This window comes from Leptosomus discolor, chromosome 5 (assembly GCF_034619465.1).
Source record: "Leptosomus discolor isolate bLepDis1 chromosome 5, bLepDis1.hap2, whole genome shotgun sequence".
NCBI classification, from domain to species: domain Eukaryota; kingdom Metazoa; phylum Chordata; class Aves; order Leptosomiformes; family Leptosomidae; genus Leptosomus; species Leptosomus discolor.
The window spans coordinates 70751989-70779151 of NC_141395.1; the positions used below are offsets into that span (position 1 = coordinate 70751989).

The 27163-nt window shown below is 48.7% G+C and overlaps 1 protein-coding gene across 1 annotated transcript in view; it reads left to right on the plus strand.

Annotated features, from left to right (window-relative positions):
- ZC3H3 (zinc finger CCCH-type containing 3) overlaps positions 1-27163 on the plus strand; it is a 186677-nt gene that overhangs the window by 109265 nt on the left and 50249 nt on the right. Inside the window, exons 5-6 of the mRNA XM_086465474.1 lie at positions 12811-13011; positions 25220-25297. Of these exons, the coding sequence (XP_086321600.1) occupies positions 12811-13011; positions 25220-25297 (279 nt within the window). The remainder of the gene's footprint in view (positions 1-12810; positions 13012-25219; positions 25298-27163) is intronic.

The window sequence follows — 27163 nt, forward strand, 5'->3', positions numbered from 1 at the left end:
AGCTTCTCTGGGCAACCTCTTCCAGTGTCTCACTGCCCTCACAGGGAAGAATTTCTTCCTAATATCTCATCTAAATCTCCCCTCTTTCGATTTAAAGCCATTACCCCTCATCCTATCACTACACTCCCTGATCTGGAGTCCCTCCCCACCTCTCCTGCAGCCCCCTTTCAGCACTGGAAGGCTGCTCTAAGGTCTCCCTGGAGCCTTCTCTTCTCCAGGCTGAACAACTCCAACTCTCTCAGCCTGTCGTCATGGGAGAGGTGCTCCAGCCGCCTGGTCGTCTTCATGGCCCTTCTCTGGAATTGCTCGAGGAGGTGTGTGCTCCATTGCAGTATCTCAAAGCGATCTAGGCTTGATGGCAAGGACACAGGATGCTCCCAGTTGGCTTTCTTGGTTAATTAGGTAGCAAACGTTTGCCCTATGTTTATGAAAATCCCTCTTTCTCTTCCCTGGGTCTCATCTAGTTTATAGGCAACTTCATAGCTTGCTCTTACAGGAAGATGTTTGCCAAGGAAGGTGGCCGTGCCCGTTACCTTGTGGCTGGTCCAGGGCTCTCCTTTTTTTTGGTTGCTCGCTGCTGTCTGGGGTGGGAGCAAACTTTTGCATGAGAACTGTGACACACCCCCACACCCCCCGCCCCGCTTTCACCCTCCTCCAAACGAGCATCCCACCACACTGCTTGCCTAAGGGAGCAAGGGAACAGCAAATAGTTTGGATAGCTAGAAGATGGATAAAAAGGGAGGGAGGACTTGGTCCACTGGGAGAGCAAAGAGGCTTTTGAAGTCTCCTACAGGTGAAACAGGCTGCGTGGTGGCACCCTTTTTGGTGCTCTCCAGACTGCCCTCTGGACAGTTCCAACTGGTGAGTTGCTCTGAAAGGGTCTGATTTATCCCTGCCCTCCCCATCTGGCCACGCTGGTCCTTCAGTGCAGCAGGTCACGAGGCAGATGCTTTCCTCCGTTCTCTGTGCATGGCACACAGGGCTGGTTTTGCAGCCAGGGTCTTCATCTCTTCTCGCAGGAACGAGTGGGGTTGCAAACAATAGCGGTGCTTTAGCAAACAGGAGTGATTTGGGTCAGGGAGAAGAGCTCTCCTCTGTAACACCGCTGTAAGCTCCTTGAGGTGATAACTCTCTCTCCTCTGTGTTTTGTTAAGTTCTGTCGTGATTTAGGTGCTTTCCCTGGCACGTGTGTCCAGCTCTGGGGTCCCCAACAGAAGAAAGACATGGACCTGTTGGAGTGGGTCCAGAGGAGGTCATGGAAACAGTCTAAGGGTTGAAACACCTCTGCTGTGGAGAAAGGCTGAGAGAGTTGGGGTTGTTCAGCCTCGAGAAGAGAAGGCTCTGGGGAGACCTTCTTGCGGCCTTTCAGTGCTGAAAGGGGGCTGATAAGAAGGATGGGAACAGACTTTTTGCTGGGACCTGTAGTGACAGGGCAAGAGGCAATGGTTTTAAACTGAAAGAGGGTAGATTTAAATAGGACTTAAGGAAGATTTTTTTTTTTTTGCACTGAGGGTGGTACGACACCGGACCAGGTTGCCCAGAGAAGTTGTGGATGCCCCATCCTTGGAAGTGTTTAAGGTCAGGCTGGATGGGTCTTTGAGCAACCTGGTCTAGTGGGAGATGCCCCTGCCCCTCAACTCAGGGGGATTGGCCTGGATGATCTTTGAAGGTCCCTTCCAACCCAAACCAGTCAGTGATTCTATGAAAGCCACTTGGTTGTGGCGTTTGGCCAGTGAAGCCCCTCATCTGGGGGCAACACGGTGGTTCCCATGGCTTGTGCTCCTGGTTGGGGCTCTCAGGGAAAGGAAGACACGAGCTGGCTCCTGGCTTGCTTGTGAACCATGTGTAGCCCAAACTGTATCTTTTTCTGCAGGCTTAATTAGGCCTTTTTACAGACCTAATGCTCCTGGTTTTAATCCCCAGCTTGGAGTAGGATTTATGACACTGGGGACATTTCTGTCTCTGACTCTTCTCCCAGGCTGTGTGGGTGGTGAGGAAAGACTAACATGGCTCTTGCACGGAGTGAAAACGTGACGTATTTCAAACTTGGTTGAAATAGAGGGTGTTGAATGAGTCTCGCAGCCCAGAGGGAGCTGCTGCTGGGTACTGGGGGTTGTTCTGGGGCAAATGTAGAGGGAGACTGTGTTGGATGCCCTTTAGGGTCCCGGACTGTCCCCAGACCAGCTGTGGGGTGACTGCACTGGCATCTCAGCATGCACCGTAAGCTGACCCTCCCTTGGAGAGTCGGCAGTGACAATGGGGTGAATAGCTGGAGGCTTGTGGAGGAGACCTGTCAAATCTCACCTGTCAAAACCCAAAGATGTGGCTTATGGAGAAATGTCCTTCTGCATCTTGGACACAAGGACTCTGCGTGGATCTTGTCCCTTTCCTGGTTCTTCAGCTTCAAAGGAGGAAAATGGTCCAGAGAAAAGACCTGAGAAAAATTGGGGAAAAGCAGAGCAGAGGCTGATCCTAGAAGCAGGTCAGCAACCCCAAATCATTTCTGCTGGTTCTTCCCTTCTGTCAGCTGTTGCCAGCGCACAGCAAAGGCTTCCTTGGTTCACGCCATCATCATCTCTATCTGGAGCTGCTCTCATCTGGGCCAGTTACTGCCTAGCTCCTGGGGATGGGGACTTCATGGCTTGGCTTTGCCCCTAAACTCAGAGCTGCCTGGGCAAATGTGGATGCAGAGGTGCCCTGTGGCCATAGCCTGGTGGTGTCAAGCTTACATGACCCAATTTGGGGGTTCACCACCACTGTAATTCCCTCTTGCTGAGCTGCCAAGCCTGGGCCTTTCCCAGAGGTGTCCCATCTCCTTTCTCAAACCTTGTCATGTTTAGAGCACTGGATATTGCCATTGCTGCCCCAGTGCCCGCGCTCCTGCAGCCGGCTCAAAAGCATCATTGCCTTCCCGTGGTCTGGTCTGGTCCTTTGCCATGAGGATCAACGCAACTGAAAAAGATTTAAGTCTTACAAAGACACTGGAACAGGTTGCACGGAAAAGTTGTGGATGCTCCATCCTTGGAAGTGTTCTAAGTCAGGTTGGTTGGCGCTTTGAGCAACCTGGTATAGTGGGAGGTGCCCCGTCCGTGATATGTGTGTGGGTGAACTAGATGGTCTTTAAAGATCCCTTCCAACCCAAACCGTTTGATGATTCTATGAAATATCCTCCATCAGTTTAGCACAAGCTTGGCTGCAAGTCTCATAGCTTTTTGAGAAGGCACTGCAAGAAGACTGGGCTGTTATTTTCATACCTGGGTCTTTCGAGTGTAATTATTTGAGGAGGGAACATCTCCAGCCTGTGCGAGGACTGGGAAGAGTTGTGCCTATAGGATGTGGACATTGGGGGGAACCATAAAAAAAAAACCTTCAACAACCCTGCATTTAAGGTATAATCAAATGTTTCTTATACAACATGCAGCCATAGAAGCGACTGCCATGGTTTTGATTGCAGGATGAAGTAATGGGTTGAACTGTGAAGGAGAAATCCATTTAGATGGCTTTGAAAATAATGTTGGCAACAGCATCCAGGAGAAGCCAAAAGCTTTTAAGTAGATGGAGAAAATACTAAACATTTCAAAGGCAGTTTGTATTGTTTGCTGATGGTCCTGGTGGCTTTGCTGTTGGCATTACAGCTTCTACGGTGACAAACGTGGCACGTGGAAGGGCGCTCGGGGCCAGGGGAGGAGAGGGACCCGCGCCACTGGTGCTGCCAAGGAAGGTCAATGGCTCAGTCTTGCCAAAAATGGCCCAAGTCGACTGCATGGCAGTGGCTGGTCGTCTGCTTCTCCACTGTATCACCACCAAACATCAGCGCTACCCACCAAGTGAGTGATCCCTTCAGCCCTTTGCATGTGACACTGTCGCAGCTTACTCTGATTTAATTGCTGAGGTTAATTAGGATTTAAATCCATGAGATGGAAACCCTTGATTTCAATCACTGGGTCTAGTCTTGCTCCCTGTCTTTATTCACCGGCTGTTGTTCTGGAGGAATCCTTATTCTCATTGGTTGATAACCATTATAATATACTTGCAACTATTTTTCTTTCGCAAGTCAGGAGGATTTATTAGGTAGGTAAATCTTTATTTAGGCAATTAGGCAGCTTAATAGGTACTCATTGAGGTTCATAATTTTTCCCAGGTTTTGAAAATGGTAAATGAGATCTGTGCTGGACTTTTTTTTTTTCCTCGAGATTACGTTAAGCTGCATTTGAATGGAAATTCAGATTCAATTGCACCAAATTAAAATAGTTTTTTTTAAAGTGTTTGTTTCATAATTAGAACTAATTATTGAAAGTAGAGAATTGTTTATGGATAAATTAACAGGTTATTGCTGGTCGCTATGTGTTTAAAACTAATGGATCCCCTGTATTTATGTTTGTATATAGGAAGAAGACACGTGCTTTTCTGTTTTTCAATTTCTGATCACTTTTTCAACCTCGAATATCATAGTCAGTGAACTGAATTATTTGAATAATCCAAATCAGGTTCTTTAAATAAATTAGGTCTTAAAGTAGAAAGGGTTTATTTGAGATTTGACCTTTTTATTTTTAAGAAGAAAGCAATAATGTTGATAGAAATACCATAAATCAAATATTTTAATGGAATTACTTGCTTTTTTTCTGTGGATTTGAAGTCCTCAAGCAGCTGGTGGGTGGGGATAGAGACGTTACACGAGTTCAGAGCAGCTTCCAAGGGGCACTGGTGCAGGAGCTTGGAGGTCTGCTGGCATGTTTGAGGAGCACTTTTAAGCCTAAATCCTGTGTTTTGTTCTGCTGCGTGCTAAGGAACAAGGATATTGTGATTTTTTTTTTTTAATTTTTTATTTTTTTTCCCCAAATCAGGGTTTTGCATTGCCACCTGGGAGGCTCGGGGTAGACAAGGTCCCTCCTGCCTCGCCGCTCCCTGGTGCTGTCTGTAACTGTTGCCCTGGTTATGATCCGCTTTTTCCTCGGGAATCAAATGCCAGCATGCAAATGTGATTTCTTACTATGTAAGGATTACTTTAAAGAAAATAAGCTAAGCCTAAAGAAGATATCTAGAAGTAAAAGAAAACCATCCTTTAAGAACCACTTGTATTGCCGTCAGCACCAAGAAATCCTCTCCGTTTCAGCTGGCTGAAACGCCGTTGGGATGCTCTTGCTCTGCTCTTGGTTTTGTGTTTAATTTGTAGACATCAGATACTCCAGTATTTCAAAGAGGTGTGTTTGTACAGGTGTTTGTGGGGGTTTTTTGGATCAGATGGTCTCATGTGTTGAGTGTGCGCTCGTGTGCGTAGCTTGAGGGTGTTAAATCTGAGCATCTCCGGCAGCCCTTGCTGCGTGCCGGGGCGAGTCGTCCTTGTTGCTAACCCTCATTTTCCACGTTGGCTTGGAAATCTCCCTTTTTTTCTTTTTTTTTTTTTTTTTTTTTGGATCTATTTAAGAGGAGAGCAGATTTCGGTAGCAATACTTGCTGGCTCCTGGCTGAAGTTTTGGTGGTTTTCTTCCCTTTCGAGCAGCTTCACTGTGTTTGGAGGCAAGGAAGGTGCGTTGAGCTGGGCATCAGCTGATGGTTGACTCCACGTTGTCTTTCCAAGTCCTTATTCCCTTTTGGTCCAGTTTTTGCTTTGGGTTTACTGCTCTGTTGGAAGAAACATTTCCATTTCCCAAGCAACGTGAGTTGGTCTTGCAGAAGAGGCTGGAGGAAGAACCCTGCTTTTCTGCTTTCCAAGCAACGTGGAGTCGGTCAAGCAGAGAAGACTCGAGGAGGGACACAGAGCTCCGTGTCTGACCGTGGGAAGGAGAAGAAGAAAAATCAGACTTGGTCAACACGAGCAGCAGCTCGGTGTTTAACTGTGGGAAAGAGAAGAAGAAAAATCAGACTTGGTCAACATGAACATCTATGAAGCACCAACCTGAAGTCGCCAGACTTGGGCAAAGTTACTCCTGCTTCAAGGGTTGCAAGGAAAGAGCCCAGATCTCAACCTACAGAGTGTTTTATCAGCCCAGGACCTCCACCTGTAACATTTTCAGCACAAGACACTGTGATTTTCCCATCGTGCTCAGCCCTGGCGTTGGACCTCTGACAGCTATGACGCTGTTTTTAAACATTTTTATAGCGTTCCTCTACCCCTTTTTCATTAAAAATGTTTCTTCCCCTGTCCACCCTAGGGGTGGGGGAAAGACAACCCTCAACCTTGTGTAGTCAAGGTTATGGCGATAAATTCTGTAGCATTGTCACTTCTATTCGGAGTAAATTGGCTGGCCGCTTTCGGGCTGAAGGGAAGATAATTTGCTGTAGTATTTCAAATGGATTAGAAATGGATTTGAAGGGAAAGTTCATGCCTCCCATTACAAAGGCTAGAAAGAAGACTATCTTAAGGCACTGTTCACACTCTGGCCTTCATTATCCACGCTTAATACCTTTCCTATTTTCCAGCGTTAATGAAATTTCCTGCCGGAGCGGGCCTTCTGGACGGACGGGAGGACTCTTTAGATCCGCGGGCTTGTGCGGCAGAAAGGGAATTACAAGCCCCTCGTGTCGAGGGGCCGGCGTATTCTTCAGGTCCTTGGCCCAGCTATTATCTCATTAATTTTATCCTCTTTTCTCAATGCAGTTCGTTTCCAAAGGCCGTCCTTTCCATTAGGGTAACAATTCAACGGAGAGCGGTGACACCACCGCCGATGAAAAGCAACGGGGTGTTTGGCGTGGCTCCTTGCCCTCCGTTACAGCCGTCCTTCCCCTCGCCCGCAGCTTTTCCCTGCGGCCGCCGGGTTGGGTGTCGCCGATGGGGAGGGGGACACACGCCGGTGGTTGTGTTGGGGCTACGTGACACTTGGGAGCAACATCTTGGCTTTAGAGGAAAACAGAGGTTTCCTACGGGTAAAGGTTGGGCAATTAAGTTTCCCCCCGCTCTTCTGTGTGGACTCAGGTTCCACTGTGATTTTTCAATATAAAACATATTTTACCTTCAGTTGTAAATCTCTTATGGCTCCTATAATATACATAAATATTATATATATTCTAATTAATATCATACATAATAAATACTATAAATCTTCTCATAAATAATACTCCATAAATCATATAATAGTTTGGCTTGGAAGGGAGACTTCTAAAAGTCATCCAGTCCAACCCCCCTGCCATGAGCAGGGACATCTCCCACTAGACCAGGTTCCTCAGAGCCCCGTCCAACCCGATCTTGAATGTTTCCAAGGATGGGGCATCCACCATCTCGCTGGGCAACCTGGGCCAGTGTTTCACCACCCTCAGCGTAACAAATTTCTTTCTTATGAATAGCAGACGTGGCCAAAGCTGAACCCACTGTGTGCGTTCAGCTGCCAAAAGCCCCCGTGAAGCGTCCCCAGCATTTCCCATTGAGCAGCATCTCCTCTCTCCTTGTATTTCCATTGGGACCCCCCATGATGGTGTGAACATCTACGGGCAGGAAGCCCCAGGCTGCATCCCCCAGGCTTACCCCTCTGCAAAATTGCACCTGCAGTTTCTGGGGAACAAAGGGCAGAGGAAGCGACCTCCCGGGTTAATGGGGAATAAATACAAATACAAATAGCAAAGCCCCACAGAGCGGTGTTTAAGATGGGTTATTGGGGCCCATCGCACCCCATGGTGGGATTAACCCCCATTAACGTTGACTTTTTAGATAGGAGGGTTTTCAGGTGAAGAGCTGAGCTGGTGGAGATCCTCTGTGGAGGCTGAGAGATGCTGGGGAAATCCCTGCTTGGACACTTCCACCACCCAGGTGGAAAGGGAGGGGGTTCAAGCCCCTGGTGAACTCAAGCTGAGCCTCTGGTTGAGATTTTGGTCATGTGGCACTTGGGACTTTAGCGGCCTAAACAGATGTTTTGCAGAAGCTTTGCTTGGAGGCCACCTAGATGGTGATTTTTTTTACCTCAAAAATGCAACAACTGCAAATTAGAGAAGGTTCAGCCCCACTCCCTTTGTGGGGTGAGATGTTTTTGACACTCTCTGCCAAAATCCTTGCAAAAATCCCAGCGGGACCATCCCCAACGGGTTAAACGGCACCCATGGTCCTTTGCCTTGGGGGCTTGATCATCCCTTAGTACTGCCAGCGAGGAGAGCGTCCCGCTGTGCACATGGCTGCTCCGCTCCTCTTCTGCTGGCTTTTTCTTTTTAATACTGCTTTATAAAAGTATAAAATGGTTTATAATCTGCAGCTGTTGCTATTTGCTCGGCAGCTGCTACCTGCTTGCTCTCTGCTCACATACCAGGGGTCAGATGCCACCGAGTAATAACTCTTGATAAATGGTGACTTTCGAACAAGGAGCGCTGGAGTGTGCAACCACTTCAGCGGGTTGAGTGAGTGCAGCAAAGGGAGAAAATAAATATCCTGAGGATTTGGGGGATTCAAGCAGCCAGGCTCTTAAACTGGTATTTTTAGTATTGTAAAATACTAAAAATAACAATAACCAGTGCTGTTTAGGCTCAGCCTGCATGAGCAGCCCCCGGGGCTGCGCAGGACATGGGTTTGGTTGGATTTTTTTGATATTACAGAGGGTTTAATTGATATTAAGAGGGTTTTTCCCCCCCCCCATATTTTTTATTTTGCTGATGTTTTTCCAAGGACTGAGGATAGGAGCAGTTCCTAGGTTATTGTTCAAGGCAGAAACCCCCTGTGCTGGAGAGGTAGCAAGTGATCCTCAGGGACGTCTGCCCGTGCCTCGAGGAAAGGGGAAGATTTTGGGTGCTCGAAGCCCAAGATGGTTATGGGTGTGCAAGGAGAACTCAAATCCATGCAGGAAGAGGAAAAGCTGCTTGTTTGGAGCGTGGTGTTGGGGTGGCTTTGATGTGCTGGGGTTTTTAGGGTTGGGATGTCTTGAAATATGGGGCCTGAGTATTATTTCATATATATGTATATATATGTATATATATATATATATATATATATATATATGTATGTCTGTGTCCATCATAGAATCATAGGCTGGTTTGGGTTGGAAAGGACCTTAAAGATCATCTAGTTCCAACCCCCCTGCCCTGGGCAGGGACACCTTCCACCAGACCAGGTTGCTCCCAGCCCCATCCAACCTGGCCTTGAGCACTGCCAGGGAGGGGGCAGCCACAGCTTCTCTGGGCAACCTGTGCCAGTGTCTCACCATCCCCATCGTAAACCATTTCTTCCTAATATCTAATCTAAATCTCCCCTCTTCTAGTTTGAAACCATTACCCCATGTCCTATATTAAATCTAAAATGTATATATATATAAAATAACATCTATCTGTCTGTCATCTCTAGATATTACTGAATGTATTGAATTAAATATAAATTCAATATATATATATTCAATAATATCTGAATAATATAAAATACTAAAAATAACAACACTATCTGGGCCTCATATCTATCAATTATCTCTAGATGTTACTGAATATATGTATTGAATGTATATATTGAATATCTTTAGACATTATTGAATGTATATATAATTCCATATATATATTCAGTGTATCTATTCAGTAACATCTAGAGATAATTGATAGATAGGTAATAATATATAGATTTATATATATATATAAGTATTTCTATATAATCTATAGATAATATCTTTCAATATAGGTATTCTGTATATGTTCAATAATATGTATATCTATATATGTCTATGTTACCCACAGATTCTATATATAGCATATATGTAGAATTCTATAGACTCGATAGTATCTATGTATTTTAAATATAAGAACATTTAAACTATCTAATATATACTATATATGAAATATATATAATATAGGTATTATGCTCATATACACATATATATATGAAATAATATTCAGGCTTCGTATCTTGGTCAGTAACATTTTAGAGGCATTTTCCATGTTTTCTGTGTCAAACTCCAAGTAAATACACCTCCAGCCACACACCATTCCCCTAATGCTGTGTGTGTCCGGGGCTTGTGGATACACCAAGAGAATGCTCGGTCCCGCCTCCCACCCTGACTGTTTCCTTCCCAGTCAGCAGCACTGTCTGTTCCTGTCCTGCAGGCTTGGGAGCTTTCAGGAGGCTTTTTTCCAGCTGTGTTTTCTGAAGAAGACTTTAGGGAGCCTCCTTGAAGGGACCGATACTTATAGCTCAGTGCCGGGCAAAACAGGAGCCCAAAAGCCATCGGTACTGCAGACCCTGTGGATGGTGGTTTGGAGCATCCCGGTGCCCTCCCGGAGCTGCTTTGCCAGGAGGAATAGAGAGGGCTGGAGCTGGGATGGGTCTTGTCACAGCCGTGGTGGCACTTTGCTATATTACGATGACTTTATTAGAATAATAGAACCGTTTGAGTTGGGAGGTCATTTGCTCCAACCCCCCTGCCCTGAGCAGGGACAACTTCAACTCGATCAGGTTGCTCAGAGCCCCATCCAGTCTGACCTGGAGTGTTTCCAGGGATCGGCCACAGACCACCTCTCTGGGCAACCTGGGCCACCGTTTCACCACCCTCAGCGTAACAATTTCTTCCTTAGATCTCATCTGACTCTCCCCTCTTTGAGTTCAAAACCATCACCCCTTGCCCCATTGCTGCAGGCCCTGGTAAAAAGTCCCTCTTTCTTATCAGCCCCCTTTCAGTACTGGAAGGCCTCTAGAAGGTCTCCCCGAAGCCTTCTCTTCTCCAGGTTGAACAACCCCAACTCTCTCAGCCTGTCCCCACAGCAGAGCTGCTCCAGTCCCCTGATCATTTTTTAGTCCTATTCTGGACCTGCTCCAACAGGTCCCTGTCTGTCTTGCTCTGGGGACCCCAGAGCTGGACGTGGTCCTCTGGGGGGGGGGGGTGTCTCACCAAAGCAGAGGGAGGGAATCCTTTCCCTCGACCTGCTGACCATTAGGTACTTGATATCATTTTTATTGGCTCCATTAGGCCACAAGACCTTTCTCCAGGTCCTGCAGCCAACTCTGGCTGCAACCTTGGCCTTGCAGAGGTTCGCTGGGTGGTCCATGGGTGGCCCTGGTGTCCCTCCTGCCATCGGTACCTTCACACAACGATGCCACCGCTACAGCTTTTCGCAAGCAACCTGCTTTTGTAAAAATTAAGACTTGATGCTCCTGTTTGGACCAGTTTCATGAGGACCAAGCCCTTGGGGAAACTGGAACCGGGGCAGCAGCGTCATTGTACCATCCCCTCCGCAAAAACCAGGCAGTGGCTCTCTGAGCTTGGTAGCCAGTGGCAACAGCCCGCTGAAATGAATAGGCTGTCACGCTAAGCACTAAGAAATGTAACTATTACATTTTACAGTTCTCTTTTTCTTCGCAGCACATGTTCATTTAAAGGTAATGCTCTCCGGGGTTTGCATTCGGCTGATAGGATAGAGGGATCTTAATTTACAGATATTCTCCCGTAATGCGCGGTTTATATACGTTCTGCTAATAGCATTATGAGCATAGTTTGGACTAATACAAAATTAGAGCTCTAATTTGCATAAACAAATTACTGTTTGGATTAGCGGTAAATGGGGAAGGCGACTGATATTTGAAGAGATTTGATTTGGCTGCCACGGCTCTGTTTGTATAACGGCGTGCGTAGGAAAATGAGCTGGGTGGCTCCGCGCTGGTTGGGAGGGAGGTGGGATGGTGGAGAAGATACCGGGTCATGAACCAGCGGGGGTTTTGGGGGCAGCCGAGCCCCTCTGGGACACGTTTGTCCCCAGGGTGTCACTTCAGAGCTTCCTGATCCTTCAGAATATCTTTATGGGCAGCACTGACTGGATTGTAGCTCCCAGCCCATAGCTGTCCTGCTGCCTCACTGCAAGGTTGGTGGATGTACGAGAGAGATGGGGAGGTGAAGGGTCCCCAACGCTGCCCGCTCGACCCTGCTTGGGTCCCAGCATCTGTTCCAGGCGATAGATGGGGGATGGCAGCAGTCTTGGGTGACTCTTCCCATGGAGGGATGTAGCAAAACCCTTGCAAGAGCCAGATTTGGGGGCAGAAATAGTAATGTCGAAGTTACAGTACCTAATAATAATAATAATAATTATGATATCAAAAATATCAAAGCTTGCAGAGCTCTGCGGAACCTGGCTAAGCTCAGGGCAGGTCCCACATTGGTGATTCCCTCGTGGGATTGCATCCACCTTTCTTACCCTGCTGCTGGAGCTGGAGCTGCAAGCCAAGGCTGTGAGATGGGGCATCAGCCTTGGCGGCGTGGGCTCACCTGGGTCCCGTTTCGGATGCCTGTTAAGAAGAGCATACCAGCAGCGTGGGTCAAAGCCATGCCATGTGCGAGGCCTTGGGGCCGATGACAAATATCTGCAGAGATTAGGGACCAACATCTTCGCTGTGTCCTAGTACGCTACGGGTTGGGTGGGGACCTGACCTTCAGTACGTGGTTTCTTCTCCTGCGGCATTGCCGTGGGCAAGCTGGGGCAAAGAAATGGCTTTTTTGTTGCATGGAGGAAACGATACCGGGGGGAGAGTCCTTGAAGGCTGGGGTTTTTTGGTGTAAATCATGGGAAAATCAGAGCTTCTCCTCTGTCTACAGCAAGAGCATCCCTGGTTCCTCCCTGCAGCACCTCCATCCTCAGGCAGCCAGGGGTTTGCCCACGAAACAGCAGCTCCTTGCTATATCTTCCCTTGTTTGGGCTTATAGAATCATAGACTGGTTTGAGTTGGAAGGGACCTTCAAGATCATCTAGTTCCAACCCCCCTGCCACGGGCAAGGACACTTTTCAGTGGTCTAGTTGCTCCAAGCCCCATCCAACTTGATCTTGAATGCTTCCAGGGATGGAGCATCCACAGCTTCTCTGGGCAACCTGATCCAGTGTCTCACCACCTTCACAGTAGGGTCTTACCTTGACTTTATCATTTTCTTGCAGATCCCCACTACTGAACCAAACGCGCCCGTCACCTCAAGGTGGCAAGTCCCAGCTCGTGCAGCAGAGATGGAGGAGCAAAGGCTACCGCTGCATCGGCGGGGTGATGTACCGAGTGTCGGCGAATAAACTCTCCAAGACTTCCAGCACCCCTGGCCGGGGCAGAGACCTGAGCACCAAGAGCCCTGGCAGAGCAGGTGAGCAGCAAGAATTTGCCCTGGTCTGCATCCAAAAATCCGTTGACGTTCCAGCTTCAGCGTTGAGGTTGGCATTTCGCTGCTTCTTCCCAGCCTGCGTGTTGGCAGCTCATCCTCTGGCCTTGCAGGAGCCCAGACGCAAAGGTGACGGGCATCCCATGGGTGCCAAAGCGCATCCCCTGGCTCTTCTTTTGCTTTACAGTAGCACTGAAGGGAAAATAACGTAGAAGAAATGAAAGCTTTAAGAAAAATGAGGTTTCTCTTAACTTGGGCTTAGTTCAAGCTCGTAGAGATGCGCCGTTAAACTTTCTGATTTTTAACCCAAGTAAAGACTTGGGCAGCTTCAAATGGCACCGCAAGGTTAAACGTATTTGAGATGCTCATCAAATTACATCCAATATTGACCTAAGAAAAGCTGGGAGGATCATTCTGCAGATAACTATGAAACAGGCATTTCGACACAGTTACCGGCTTTACATTTAGCTTCAATTAATTTTCTGTTTCAGCTCCTCTTGTCCTGGATGCCTCAAGCGTGGCTCTTAGACAAGACTATTTTTTTGTGTTTCTACTTGGGGTCAAATATTTTTGCTCCGTAAACTGCTTTATTGACAAATTTTGGGGACAGTTAAGCTGGGAAAGGCAAAGCAAATGGCTTTGTGCTATTGTTTCTCTTTGCTGGGAGGATGAAGGGTGCAGAGGTGAGTGTGTTCGTGGATGATGCTATAAATGAGGCAATTTAATGCCAAAGTCGTTTTATATATGGTGGGAAAGCGGATGAAGAGGGGCAGTAAATACCACAGTGTCGCTGAGAGGTGCAGAACCCCCCACCCTCCAGTTTGTATGAGCGTGATGGGGCATCCTGGGTAGTTTTAAACCCACAAAGAATGGGATTAGGGGGGGAAAGAGCTTTGTGCAGGCACAAAAATCCCATCAGCAGGAGAGCTGAGCAGCTCTGGGAAGTTTGCAAAGCATGAGGAAAATTAAGAGCAAACAGCAACATCTCAATAAAGAACAAATAACTCCCCCCTGATGCTCACATGCAGCCGGTAAGTGGTGGTGGGGAGAAAATGGAGAGCGGGAAGTGAGAGGTAGGCAGGAGAAGGACAGCCAATGATGATAAATCCTTATTGTGCGTTGTCGCTGGCAGCGAGGAGGGCAGAGATTTAGCTTAAACCATGGATTAACTGCCTGGGCACCCAGGGATGGCAAATGAAGATGCCTGCAGATGATGGCAGAGATGAAGATGCTCCGGTGGCCGAGGGTGTGCAGAGCTGGTGGAGCATCGCTTTCAGGTAATCTCCCTTCTGAGAGCGTTAAAGGGATGCTCAGCAGCGGTTTGGAGATGATTTGCTGGGGTTTTTGCAACTCAGGAGCTGCTCAGGAGAGATTTTTGGTGGCTAACTAGCCTTTATCATCCTCCTCGCTGCTGCCTCTGCGAGTAGGCACATGTACACTCGTGAGCGTGTGTCCGTATGGCTTGTTCTGAAGTTTGTGAGCTGTTCAATGCTCGGCTTTGGTGCTCCATCTGGAGGAAGAGGGACAAGGATCAGCCTTTGGAGACGTGGAAAAAAAAAAGGCCACAAAGCAAGCTTAGGGGTCTGTAGGCCAAACAAATCCTGGTGTCAGCGATGCTGGATTTTTTTTCAAGAGCTTTCTAACAGAAGTGGGATTTTCTGAAGTGTAATCAGCTGCACAAAATCAGCTTGAGGGTGGTTCTGACATAAGCACCATCCCTGGGCCTTGAAGCTGTGTCTGAAGGCAGCAAATGTCTTCCCAGAGTGCAAGAAAAGGGGTGAAACCCCCAAGGCATGGGCAGAGAAGATGTTAGCTGGAGCAGGTCTGGTTTTGGGGCCAGGTTTTAGGACAGAGTTGGACCACTGGGAAGGGGATCCAGGGGAGAAGTGATGGCTGGAAGGACTGGAAAAGTGAAGGACCTGGGTCTGTGCAATCTGAAGAGGAGGAGATGAAGAGACTGCAGGTCCACAAGTTCATGAAGAGGTGCCAAGCGAAGGAAGGATGTCTCCTCCATGGCTAGGTGGAGCAGCCAGACACCAAGGGGCTTAAACTGTGGCAGGAAGGGTTCAGGGAGAGAAGGATGAGGATTATGAAGTGCTGGAGTAAGTTGACTGGATTGACTCTGAAATCACCATTATTGGGATTTTCCTCCTCTTTGAGGAGGACACAGGTGGAGTAGGTCCTGCCTTGCAGCAAGGAGGTGACCTTGACTCAAGCTGCTGCCTAATTTCCAGTCCGTGCATTGGTGGCTTTCATTTAGGTGCTGGGAGATGGTGGGAGGACTTGACTGTCCACCACCATGCTTAAATCACTATTTCTGCTGCTGTTTAAAAACAAAGCTGGGAGGAGTGGCTGACATGCCAGCAGGCTGTGCTGCCATCCAGAGAGACCTGGACAGGCTGGAGAGCTGGGCAGAGACGAACCTCATGGGGTTCAACAAGGGCAAGTGTAGGGTCTTGCATCTGGGAAAGAACCACCCCATATCCCAGTCTAGGCTGGGGACTGAGCTGTTAGAGAGTAGCGTAGGGGAAAGGGACCTGGGGGTCCTGGTGGGCAGCAGGATGACCATGAGCCAGCGATGTGCCCTTGTGGCCAAGAAGGCTGATGGCATCCTGGGGTGGATTAGAAGGGCTGTGGTCAGTAGGTCGAGGGGGGTTCTCCTCCCCCTCTGCCCTGGTGAGACCCCATCTGGAATAGCATGTCCAGTTCTGGGCCCCTCCGTTCAAGAAGGACGGGGAACTGCTGGGAAGAGTCCAGTGCAGAGCCACAGAGGTGATTGAGGGGGTAGAACATCTCCCTCATGATGAAAGGCTGAGGGAACTGGGTCTCTTGAGCTTGGAGAAGAGGAGACTGAGTAGTGACCTCGTTGATGTTTATAAATACATAAAGGGCGAGTGTCAGGAGGATGGAGCTGGGCTCTTCTCGGTGATGGCCAATGACAGGACAAGAGGTAACGGGTGCAAGCTGGAGCACAGGAGATTCCACATGAACATAAGGAAAAACTTTTTCATGGTGAGGATGACAGAGCCCTGGAACAGGCTGCCCAGAGAGGCTGTGGAGTCTCCTTCTCCAGAGACATTCAAAACCCGCCTGGATGTGTTCCTGTGTGACCTACTCTAGGTGGTCCTGCTTTGGCAGGGGGGTTGGACTGGATGATCTTTCGAGGTCCCTTCCAACCCCTAACATTTTGTGATTCTGTGTTCGGAGCACCAGCATTTCCAAGGCAGCCTTTCCCAAGCCCAGATCTCGCACGTGCCATATTTAAAATGGTCCAGACTTTTTTTTTTTTTTTCATTTAACTAAGTGCAAGAAAGTCTCTAGGTTTGTCTGGCCACCAGGAAACAGCAAAGTCATGTGTAGGCAACTCAGCAAAGGCTGATGGATTCAGCCTGTCCATGAATAACCACTGCTGGGCTGGGACCAAGCGGAGAAACTTCTGGGAGAGGGATTGAGCCAAAGGTATGACGGGAGGATTTTTGCCAATTCAGGCATCGGCATTAAGAGCAGTGGCAATTAAGAGCAACAAAAAAGGCAGTTTGCTGGGTGGGGATTTTGGGTAAGGGGGAGCAATGATTTTCAAAAAGGATTTAGTCTGCAGAGGTGCAGCTTTAAAAAGCCAAGGATCAGTAAAAGGCACGGCATGAGCGTGCACCAGCAAGCACTGGCTACTTTTGTCGATGCTTTTCCTCCTTTTTGATCTCGGTTTTAAAACAATGAGACTTTCCTGGAGATGTGCAACTGTCTCGAGGTTAGCAGGTCAGACCTGCTGGTCGGTAGTGGGGAGGGAGCTGCTCCGCATCGTGGCTTTATCAGGGGTGATGGGGCACGGGGGAGATGCAATCCCCCTCCCATCTTTCCTTCCCTGTTCATACCGCGTCCTTTAGTGAGGTCTCGTTTAAAGAAACAGATTTAATTAGTCCTGCTTGGGGGCAGAAGGTCACTTCCAGGGTTATTTTCTATAAAACACAGACCCATCTATTTTTAATTTTTTTTGTTAACATATTTCTTATTTCGCTGTAATGTCCTTCCCCCTGCCACGCGGTGCAGTGGGTTTGTAACCGGAAAGCCCTGGTAACTGGTGTGCATCGGTATTTTCATGTCATCTTTCAGCTTTTGCTATAATTCACCCTCCTTCACAAGGATGGATTCAACAGATACCGGCGTCTCTTGCTTTACGATAACCGGGGCTGGCAGGGCGGAAGATTTGTGTGCGCTCGTCGGGTTTGAGCCTTCACACATTTACTCAGTGCTCTGTGTTTCCAACACTTGACAAAGTTTATTTAAAAGATGAAAAAAACCCACCAGCTTTTCCTTTCCCTTCCAGTGCCAGACGCTGTGTGTTTGGGGTAGCAGGAGATGGGAAACGCTCCTGACAGTTTAATAGCTTGGAGTTTACTTACGGTGGGTTATAATTCTGCTGTTTGCCTGAATTTATTGGGTTGGTATTTTGTGTCTTCGTGGCCCGACTACAGTAAGAAATGCGATGCTGGTTGCTGCGGCTGAGCCATCAGTGCTGTTGTACCGTCCCTACCAGGCGAGCAGGATGGGCAATCGTTTCAATGTTGGGGGTCAGTTCAAATTTGCACCTGGGGATGCACCTCCTGCAGCCCTGTGCTGTATCAGGGTTAATCTTGGAGCTACCAAGAGCAATAAAGCAACACCTCCGTCTCCTGAAGCAAGGGGAAGAGCAGAGGTTTTACCGTGGCTCATCCACAGCCTGCTTCGTTATCAGCAGTGTGACGTTGGGGACACCCAGCTTGGGAAGACATCTCTGCAAACTCAGGAAAAGTTTCTGAAGGTGTTTTGAGCGAACTTTGAGGATGAAGATGCCTATCAAACATGGAAAAGCTCCTTACCCCTGGGGTAACTAGTATTTCTACAACGATGTATTTTTCACTTTGCAGAAGTATTGGGAAATAGGAAACGAGATGGTGTGGAAAGCAGTTGATACGTTGCAATTCATTAATCAAGCGTAGTGACTGCGTTTGTCCGCTCGTGCGATCCTTTCCTTCATTTCTTTCTGTGGCTTCTGAGCCGTTATTGAGACACTTGAGAAATTTCCATGAAATTGGAGAAAGAAGCAAAAGGTCCTGGCAACGTAGCGTTTCACAAAGAAATTCGAAAGGGAAAATAAAAAAAAAAACCCACAGCCCTGTACAAGATTGAAAGCAGCAGAAACCAAATTAAGGTTTGACATTGTCCGGAAAACAGCCCTGACCCCAATCTAGGTACGAGCCGCCACTGCGGTGAAAGGTATTGCACACCATGAGCTGGGTGTTTTGCCGATGTCCAGACTGCTTTCCATGGGCAAATCCTCACCTGCATGACTTCTTCATCCTTGGCTGAGGTTTTGCCTCCTGGGAAGCATGCAGGAGCCCTGGTGGGACAAAAGACTGGTGGCTTTGGGGTCACTGTAGTGTGGCTGGGCATCACCCGCTGGAAGGACGCTCATGGGTGGCAGCCAGCCCCTCGAGCAGCGTGATTTTATTTGTTGGTGGGTTTCAATTTTTTTCTCCATGACCATAGGATCCAGAAGCCTTGGAGACACTTGTGCTTGCTGAGCTCCCAAAGGTGGAGTTTTAAGAGGAGTTCCCCTCCTGAGCTGCTGATGCATGTCTCCCAATACAGCCATGATGGTGGCTCTGACCCCAGAGGAGCAATTTATCTCTAATGAACTCAACACATGAACTCGACACGTGCTTGAATTCAACCTCCCAGGGCTGAGGGTCTTTCCCTGCATCTCAACGCACTCCCTGTCTCCACCTTGCTGCGTAACATCCCCTCCTGCCTCAGTTTCCCTGCTGTGACAGCGTCTTAGCGCACAGCCGGGGAGAGCGAAGACACGAGCTCCTCCGCTGCATCACGCCGAAGACGGGCAACTGATGCTCACGAACACGATGTCAGATGCGAGGGGAAAACTGGATGAAAAGAGGAGGCAGATCACCACGGCGCAGGGAGCCACACGTTGGAAGAAAGCACCCTCTCAGCTCCTTGTTTACCAACTGATTTCAGAAGCACTGAGCGCCGCAGGAAGGCGCTTTCCGTCTTTGCAAGGATGATCAAGCGCTCAGCCCCGCCGCTGGGTCGGCCGAGGGTTTGTGTGAACGATGCTCTCTCCTCTGAGCTGCTTGGCTTTTTAAAGAAAGAAGAGAAAGGTTTAAGACTGGGTGGAGGAGTAAGGAAGAAGTTAGTGGAGGAGACGTCAACTCAATGCACCGAGGTGTGAGAACAGCGAAAACCGGAGTGTTGCTTTCGTTAGGTTTCGGCTGGTTTTGGTGTCGCTTGTGCTGGGGTGCCCTTGTGCTCAGCCCCTTCTAACTGAGTTCCTTGGTTTGGGGATTGCTCAATCCCTTGCCCCCTTCAAGCTCAATCCCTTGGCTTTAGGATTACTCAATCCCTTACCCCTTTCGAGCTCACTCCCTTGGCCCCTTCAGTCTCTATCCCTTGGTTTTGGGATTGCTCAATCTCTTGCCCCTTTTGAACTCAATCCCTCAGCTTCTTTGGGCTCAGTCCTTTGTTTTGGGGATTGCTCCATCCCTTGGCCCCTTCAATATCAATCCCTTGTCTTTGGGATTGCTCAGTCCCTTACTCCTTTTGAGTTTAATCCCTTGGCCCCTTTTGAGCTCAATCTTTTGGCCCCTTTTGAGCTCAGTCCCTGTTTTTGAGGTTGCTCAGTCTCTTTGAGCTCAATCCCTGGTTTTGAGGTTGCTCAATCCCTTGGCCCCCTTCGTGCTCAATCCCGTGGTTTTGGAGTTGCTCAATCCCTTACCCTGCTGGACCTCAATCTTTTGGCCCCTTTTGACCTCAATCCCTTGTTTGGGGGATAGCTCAATCCCTTACAGCTTTTGAGTTTAATCACTTGGCCCCTTTTGAGCTCAGTCCTTTGTCTTTGGGAACGCTCAGTCCCTTGGCCCCTTCATCCTCAGTCCCATGGCTTTGGGATTGCTCAATCCTTTGGCCTCTTTTGAGCTCAATCCCGTGTCTTTGGGATTGCTCAATCCCTTACCCTTTTTAAGCTCAATTCCATGGCCCCTTCAATCTCAGTCCCTTGGTTTGGGGATTACTCAGTCTCTTACCCCTTTTGAACTCAATCCCTTGGTTTTGGGATCACTCAATCCCTTGGTCCCTTTTGAGGTCAACCCTGGGATTGCAGGTGCTGGTGGGCAGGGACCTGATCTCCTCAAGGAGCACTGCTGGATCCATGTGTGGATCAGAGCTTGGGAGATGCTCCACAGCAGCCGCTCCAGGCTCCTTACAAGCATTTGCTCGTACAACAACGTGGAAGCCGCGATGGGCTTCATTAATTGAGGTTGTTTCACTAATAAACCACTTTTATTTGTGACCACCTGCCCCAGGGACATAACGTTCTTCTTAGAGGCTGGGGTGCAACCAGGCAGGAGAGTGTGAAAAGCTGCGTTTGTGTAGGTGGCAGCTCATCCTTTCTTTTGCTGTTACCTTCTAGAGAGTGAGGGCTTCTGCTGTCCGGTGAGTAAAATAAATTACCCCCAGCAGCTGCTAGTGCTGATCATCTGAAACAGTGGAACCCACTTAAATGAATAATAATTAAAGAAATAAATTTCCCCGAGTGCCAGCCTCAAAACTTTTTGTTCAGCAATAAAGCCAAGGAGAGCTTTGCAAAATGAATCGCTTGGCTGTTTCCAAAGTAGGCTGCCTGCGCCGCGGCGGGCGACGTGGGGTTATAATGGGAGCTGTTAAAGGAGCCAGCGTGGTTCAAGGGAGCCTTTTCCTGGGTGTCAAGGTCATTTGGAAACAGGCTGAGTAGAAGCAAGTGTGGAGAACGGCAGAACTTCTTCCCTTGATGAGCAAGGCTAAATAACAGCAAGCTGGGATGACCCTGTCATGGTCATCCCCGAGTCAGAGCATCGGCCGGTGGAGCCAATTGTCCGCCGGCTGCGGTTGCTTGGGCAAAACCCTGGTTGTTTCCCTCCCTGTGTAAGATTTCCATAAATTATCCTTGATTTGGGGCAGTTGAAGCAGATGGGCAGCAATAGGCTCGGCGTTTTCCTCCATCCCCAAGGAGGGGGACACGCGTGGCGGGTGCTGGCCGTCACCCTGACACAACGCTCTTGCGCATTCCAGCTCTGTGGCTTCTCCCTTTTTTTTTAGGCTATTTCGGTTTTCTCCAGCCTTTCCACCATATAAAAGAGAAATTACTTGATAAGATGCCCAAACAGACCTTTCCACGTGATGAGGTCCCAGTCCTCGAGCTGTGCTGTAGGAGCAATAAAGTCCTTCCTAAATAATTAAGCAGGTAATAATTAACCACGCTCTCACCGTGCAGTATTTGCAGCTGATTTTTAACGTAAAGGAAAATTCCAAGTGTCCTTTTTTGCCATGAATTTATTGCATCGTGAGCTCTTGGGCAAGGGGGAGCTGAGCAGGGGTGTTGGAGCTGGAGGGAAGCATCCTGCTCTCCCCGTGCTGGCATCCCGGAAAGCACCGACTGTTGCTCCCGAGCGCGGTTCCTGCGCTGCCAAGGCAACTCTCTGCCAACCTTTCCCTGGAGGGCGAAGGGCCAAGTTGCAGGTGAGAGACCCCTGAAGCCCTGAGATACGTTTTGGGGGCTGTGGGAAAAGAAAAAAAAAGTCCTAAATAATGTGTGGGTGTTGGTGGCAGGGTGCAGCGTCTGACCCGTTTGTTTTAAACAGATTTTGTGGTTGTGGAGCCTTCAGCAGGGATAAATTGTGGCTTTTTCGCCCTTTTCCATCAAAAGCTGGAATTTTGCACGGGGTGGGCTGAGGCGAACGCTGCGGTGAACACCACGGGACTGCTTGGCTGTGGATTCCTTCAGAGGAACAGGGGAAAAAAAAAAAAAAAACAAACCCAGGAGTGAGGCTGCAGCCCCCGCTATTAATCATAGCTGTAATCATGCATTTAATGAACATGACAGCTCCCGCTCCCTCTGGAGAGACGCGTCGAGTCTCACGGCTGGGTTAGGTACAACAATCACTTCTCGACGCTCGCGCTTGAGAACACTCGAAGCCGCCGGAGCCGCCAGTGGCAGGTTGGGATGATGCATGGAGTGAAACAACCCCGTTTGCACGGGCTGTGTATTTCCTTACAGATGATGCACTTCAAACCTAAGAAGGGGAGGGGGACGGGGGAAAAAAAAGAAGAGAAAAACACCTGTCCCTTATGTGGTGTATAAAATATCAAGCCTGATGCCGCTGTGCTGTGTGTAATCAGTTAAAAAGCCCTTAATGTGCAGTTCTTGGTGCTCTCCCCAGCAGATTTTCTGTTTTTCCTTTTTTTTTCTCTTTCTTTCCTCTCCCCCATCTTCCCGCTGCCTTTGAGCGTGCACAGGGGAGGAACCTGCCGTGCTGCTTATTTAAATCTCTGCGGCGAGGGACTTGTGCAATACCGAGGAAAGCGTGAGGTGGGATGTGCGAGTCGCTCGCCCGATCTGACAGCACCGCTGCGTCCCGACGCTGATGCTCTCCCCGGTTTGGAGAACAACTGGGGAGAAAAACCAGGACAGATTCAGGCCTGGCAGCTGTCCTGTGAAATAAAAGCGTGTTATGTCTGGACCAAATGAGTCTCCCAGAGATCAGAGTCAAGCCCTGGGGGCGTCGTTTTGGCTTTTTGTTGGGTTTAGTCCAAACTGCAGCAAATTTCAGCTCTTTAGTTTTTTAATTTAACCCTTATCCGTTTCTCCGGTGTCTTTTGCTCAGCCCCGGTTTCACACCGCATCGGTTACACAGATACACCCTGAATCTCCACTGTTGGCAAAATATCAGATGCTTTGCATTTATTAATGGAAATCTCTTGGTAGTGGCTCTAACTGAGCATCCCGAGTTGGTAACGACTCAAAAAATCAAAACTTGGGCTCCTTGGACCTCCTTAAAGGTCTGAGACATCAAACCTGCTCTCCTGCATCTCCTCCCTTGCTGCTTGGATGCTCACAGAGCCTCGCTTGTATTTAAACTTCATTTTGCACAATGCGAAAAGCTTCTAAAAATACCAGCCTGAGTTTCCTCCGTAAATCCCAATTGACGGCGAAATGTGTAATTACGGAGCTTCTTAACCAGCAGCCTTACACGGCCGCTGGACTATCTCCTCCTGGGTAAATATTTAGATGTTTTTCTAATAGTTTGGAGAGGATTTCCATGCGGGGTGAGTAATTAGGCGGTGGGAAAGCATGGATGAAGGGTTTCTTTGCCAGCTGCCAGTCTGATGCTTTGCCAGACCCGGTCGGCATGCTGGATGGATGCATCTCACCCGCATTTTGCCATGGATGGGACCAGCTTTCAGGCAGTTAAACTGCCTCCAGGCTTTGAGTTAATTCACAGCAAGAGTCCATAACGGGAGCTGCGCATCGCCTGTCCACATGTAATAGCATGACTTCTTGCCAAAAGATAAAAGCTGGGCAAAAAACCCACCCAAGCATTGTGCCATGGGTGTATTTTTGCTAAATATAAATTAAAAACCAGTGGCATGAGGCTGTTGCACCCTTTATTTATTTAATTATCTATTTATTTCTTTACTTATCTATTTATTTCTTTAGTGATTCCTCCTTTCTGCCCAAGATGTGGTCGTCAGGCTGCTTTAGCTAAAAAGGTGGCCCACAAGCACAGCAGCGTGTTTGTCCCCGAGAGCCCACTTCTATACCCGGGTATTAAATATTTAGAGAGATTGTCTGCTGCCCTGGGGAGCCGGCTCCTGGTATAGCCCGTCCTGCTGAGCTTGCTTTAAGGAGCATTAAACATAATTGCAGAGCGCTGAGGGATGGTCTATCCCTACCCTAATGGTCGGACTTTAATTTGGGTCGTTCTCCCTGCATCGGTTGGGAGGTCAGCCTCGCTGGAGCGCACTGGCCTCTTCACCCCCGTCATCGGGAAGAGATGCTCTGCGGCATCCTTGAAGCGACCCAAAGCTGATGTGCATTTATTTTAACGCGGAAAAGTAGTCGAAAAGATGCTCCTGCAGCAAGTCAGCTTGGCCACGAGGGGAAAGGCAAAAAAAAAAGGCCAAAAAAAAAGGCAAAAAACCCCTCAGGGGTGGCTCAAATGCCCGGTTGATGCTCAGCGCGCTTGCGGCAAGCTCGAGTGAGTTGATGGCGAACTCGACCGCGCTCGCCGGCGAGTCGTCCGGAGCGTTGCTCGATGCCTCTGATCGACAGGCGTGTGGCTGCCGCGCCGGCACCGCGCCGGTGCCGACGGCTTTTATTTGTAGAGGGAACAGATGGGGCTTCGCCGCCGCTGGCGGCCCGAGTGACAGCTCGCACGCGGGGAGAGCGCGCCGCCGCGCTCTCCAATTCCGCTCGCTCGCTCCCCAACACGCCTGGGCTGGCAGGTGAGTGACTGAGCATCTTTCGTACCACCTGGAAAGCGGAGATACAGCCTTTCTTTTCGATTCATTCTTCCCTACACCAGTCGAGGACAATTTAATGATGTGCCTGCACGTATCGGCGGTGGGTGCTGGGTTTCCCCGGACGGCTGCGGGGAGCAGCCAAAGCAAGCGTGGAAGTTGCCCTCAGGGGGTTTTTTGGCATGTTTGGGTGCTGGGGGAAAAGATCCCTGCTGTGTTGGGAGCTGGCAAGGAGCCTTTTTTGCTGGGGCTGCTCTGGAGGTACCAGCAGCATGGAGGTCCCTAAAGAGCATCTTCCCCCATCCGAGCTCTGGGAGCTGCTTGCTTTGGGTTAAGTAATAAGATTATAGAATCATGGAATGGTTGGGGTTGGAAGGGACCTTTGAAGGTCATCGAGTCCAGCCCTCCTGCCATGAGCAGGGACACCTTCAACTTGATCAGGTTGCTCAGAGCCACGTCCAACCTGACCTTGAGTGTTTCCAGGGATGGGGCATCGACCACCTCTCTGGGTATCCTGGGCCAGTGTTTCACCACCCTCAGCGTAACAAATTTCTTCCTTATATCATGTCTGATTCTCCCCTACTTTAATTTAAAACCGTCACCCCTTGTCCTATTGCCACAGGACTTGGTAAAAAGTCCGTCCACGTCTTTCTTATCAGCCCCCTTTAAGTACTGAAAGGCCACATGAAGGTCTCCCTGGAGCCTTCTCCAAGCAGAACAACCTCAACTCCCAGCCTTCTCTCACAGCAGAGCTGTTCCATCCCTCTAATCATTTTTGTGGCCCCGAGTTACTGCGGGCTGCGTGAATTCCTGCAAAATTTCTTGATCCTGAGCAAATGATCTCTGTTTTCTTCTCTGTTTCCTACAGTGAGGTTGCATTGTACGCCCAGCCCTGGCTTCTCTCCATCTGCCTGCCTGAACAGATCAGCTACAAGCCGATACATCGCCAGGTCTGTACTCGCGGGGAGGGACGGCGTGATTTATGCTCAGGAGGGTGTCAGAAGCTTGAGATGCAGCTGTTTAACTGGCTGATTATTCGGTGAAGCTCTGGCCGCTGCTTTTCCCCCAGCCTCTGCTATGAGGTGGTTGTAAGCTCAGCAGAAAGCGGCAGTTTCTGCTTGGAAGGGGTTTGAAAGGTTATTAATGGATGGCAACACCTTTCTGTGAGCAAATGATGCCAAATCCTACTTGGAAAGTCCCTTTATAAATCAACTGTATTGTTCCCAAGGGGTATTTTAGGTTTTTTCCCCCCTGACTCTGAGAAGCACATCCTAATTCAGCCCAGCAAACCTGCAGGTTTTCCTTCTCACTGTCCCACCCCCAAACTAGGAACCTGCCCCATGGCAACTGGAAAGCGCCGTGTAGGGGAGAACGACGGCACATTGCCGGTGTTCAACGCCCTGCCAGCTTTCTCCTTGCCTTTTTTTTTTGTGCTACAGATGTGCCACATATCATCATGTCCTTAAGTATGAGCGTTTGCAGACAAGTCCCTCTTAATTGTAGCAGACTAAAATTTATTCCTGAAGTGTCTCTGCTCCAGATGTCTGTATCCAGACGTAATGCCAGATTCTAGCTGTATTTTGTCATATCCTACCACTAATATCAACGAATTTAAAATCTACCATCGGAGTGAATTGGCGCTCAAGTCCAGTTTGCAAATGCTTTCTGTGCAGGTCAATGTGCTGGTGGCCTGGCCAGATATCACAGGTAGCCAAGACGTTGACTATGGGAGAGCCTTTTTTTTCACTATCATAATTTCAGCAAAATATTCCTTTTTTTAAATGCTTATTGTGCCATATTGTGGCTTGCCTTGCGTTAGCCTTGGAAGCAGCTCAAGTACCAAGAAGCAATTTGTGGTAGGGCTTGGTGTCCCCCCAGGCTTGGTGTCCCCCCTTTGTAATGAAAGAGGTGGTGGCATTTCTGATGCTGAAGTGGAGCATTTACATTCAGCAGTTTGGATGCATGAAGTTGTCTTTTTCTCATTGTTTTAACTCAAGAACTGCAAACAACCCATAATTATAGAGGTAAAAATGTGCATTCCCCCCTAAAATAGTTTCCATCAGTGAGTATTTATAACGGGTGATGCTACTGTGACCCTTAGACCAGTAGTTCTAGCACCAGGAGGACCAAGATTGTGGCAATCCATAAATACTATATAATGTTTTTATGCTCTATATATACTTAAATAATTTTATAAATAAATATTTATCCTTAGTCTCGAAGGAAGCAATGCATACAGCTACGCAGCAAACCTAAGGCGAGCGGCTTTGCCCCCATCCAGAGCACTGTGTCCTCTGCAAACTTGAGCTGACCGTGCTGTACCATCTAATTATCTGCTCAGAGAGATCATACGTGCCCTCCGTGGTGTTGCATTCACCCAGATCTCAACACTTCCCCTCTTCCTCCTGGTCCTATACATCTCTATAGCTGCTGGGTAATTACCTCTTCAGCTGGAAGCATACGGGAAACGTGTGCTAAGCAACTTTTTATGCCCTTAAGTAACTTCTAGTGCTACCAGGCAATTAATAATGAGTTTTTCTGATACTTGGTGCTACCTTGTATTTCTGCGGCTGTCATGGAGGCCTTCATTCATCGAGGTCCGTAAGCAGGTGCCCACTTGACGGCCTTGAATAGCAGCAGGCCAGCTGGCAGAGACACGTGCTGAAGTGCCCTCTAAGTTGTTCAGCATTTGCATCCTGTGCTGCACGAGCCCGGCACGGGAGAGGATGTTTTCTGCCTCGCCACGTTCCCCAAAACTGCAGGAAGCTCTTTCCATGCTTATAAAATCATAGGAGAGAATTGCAGTCATGGAGGTG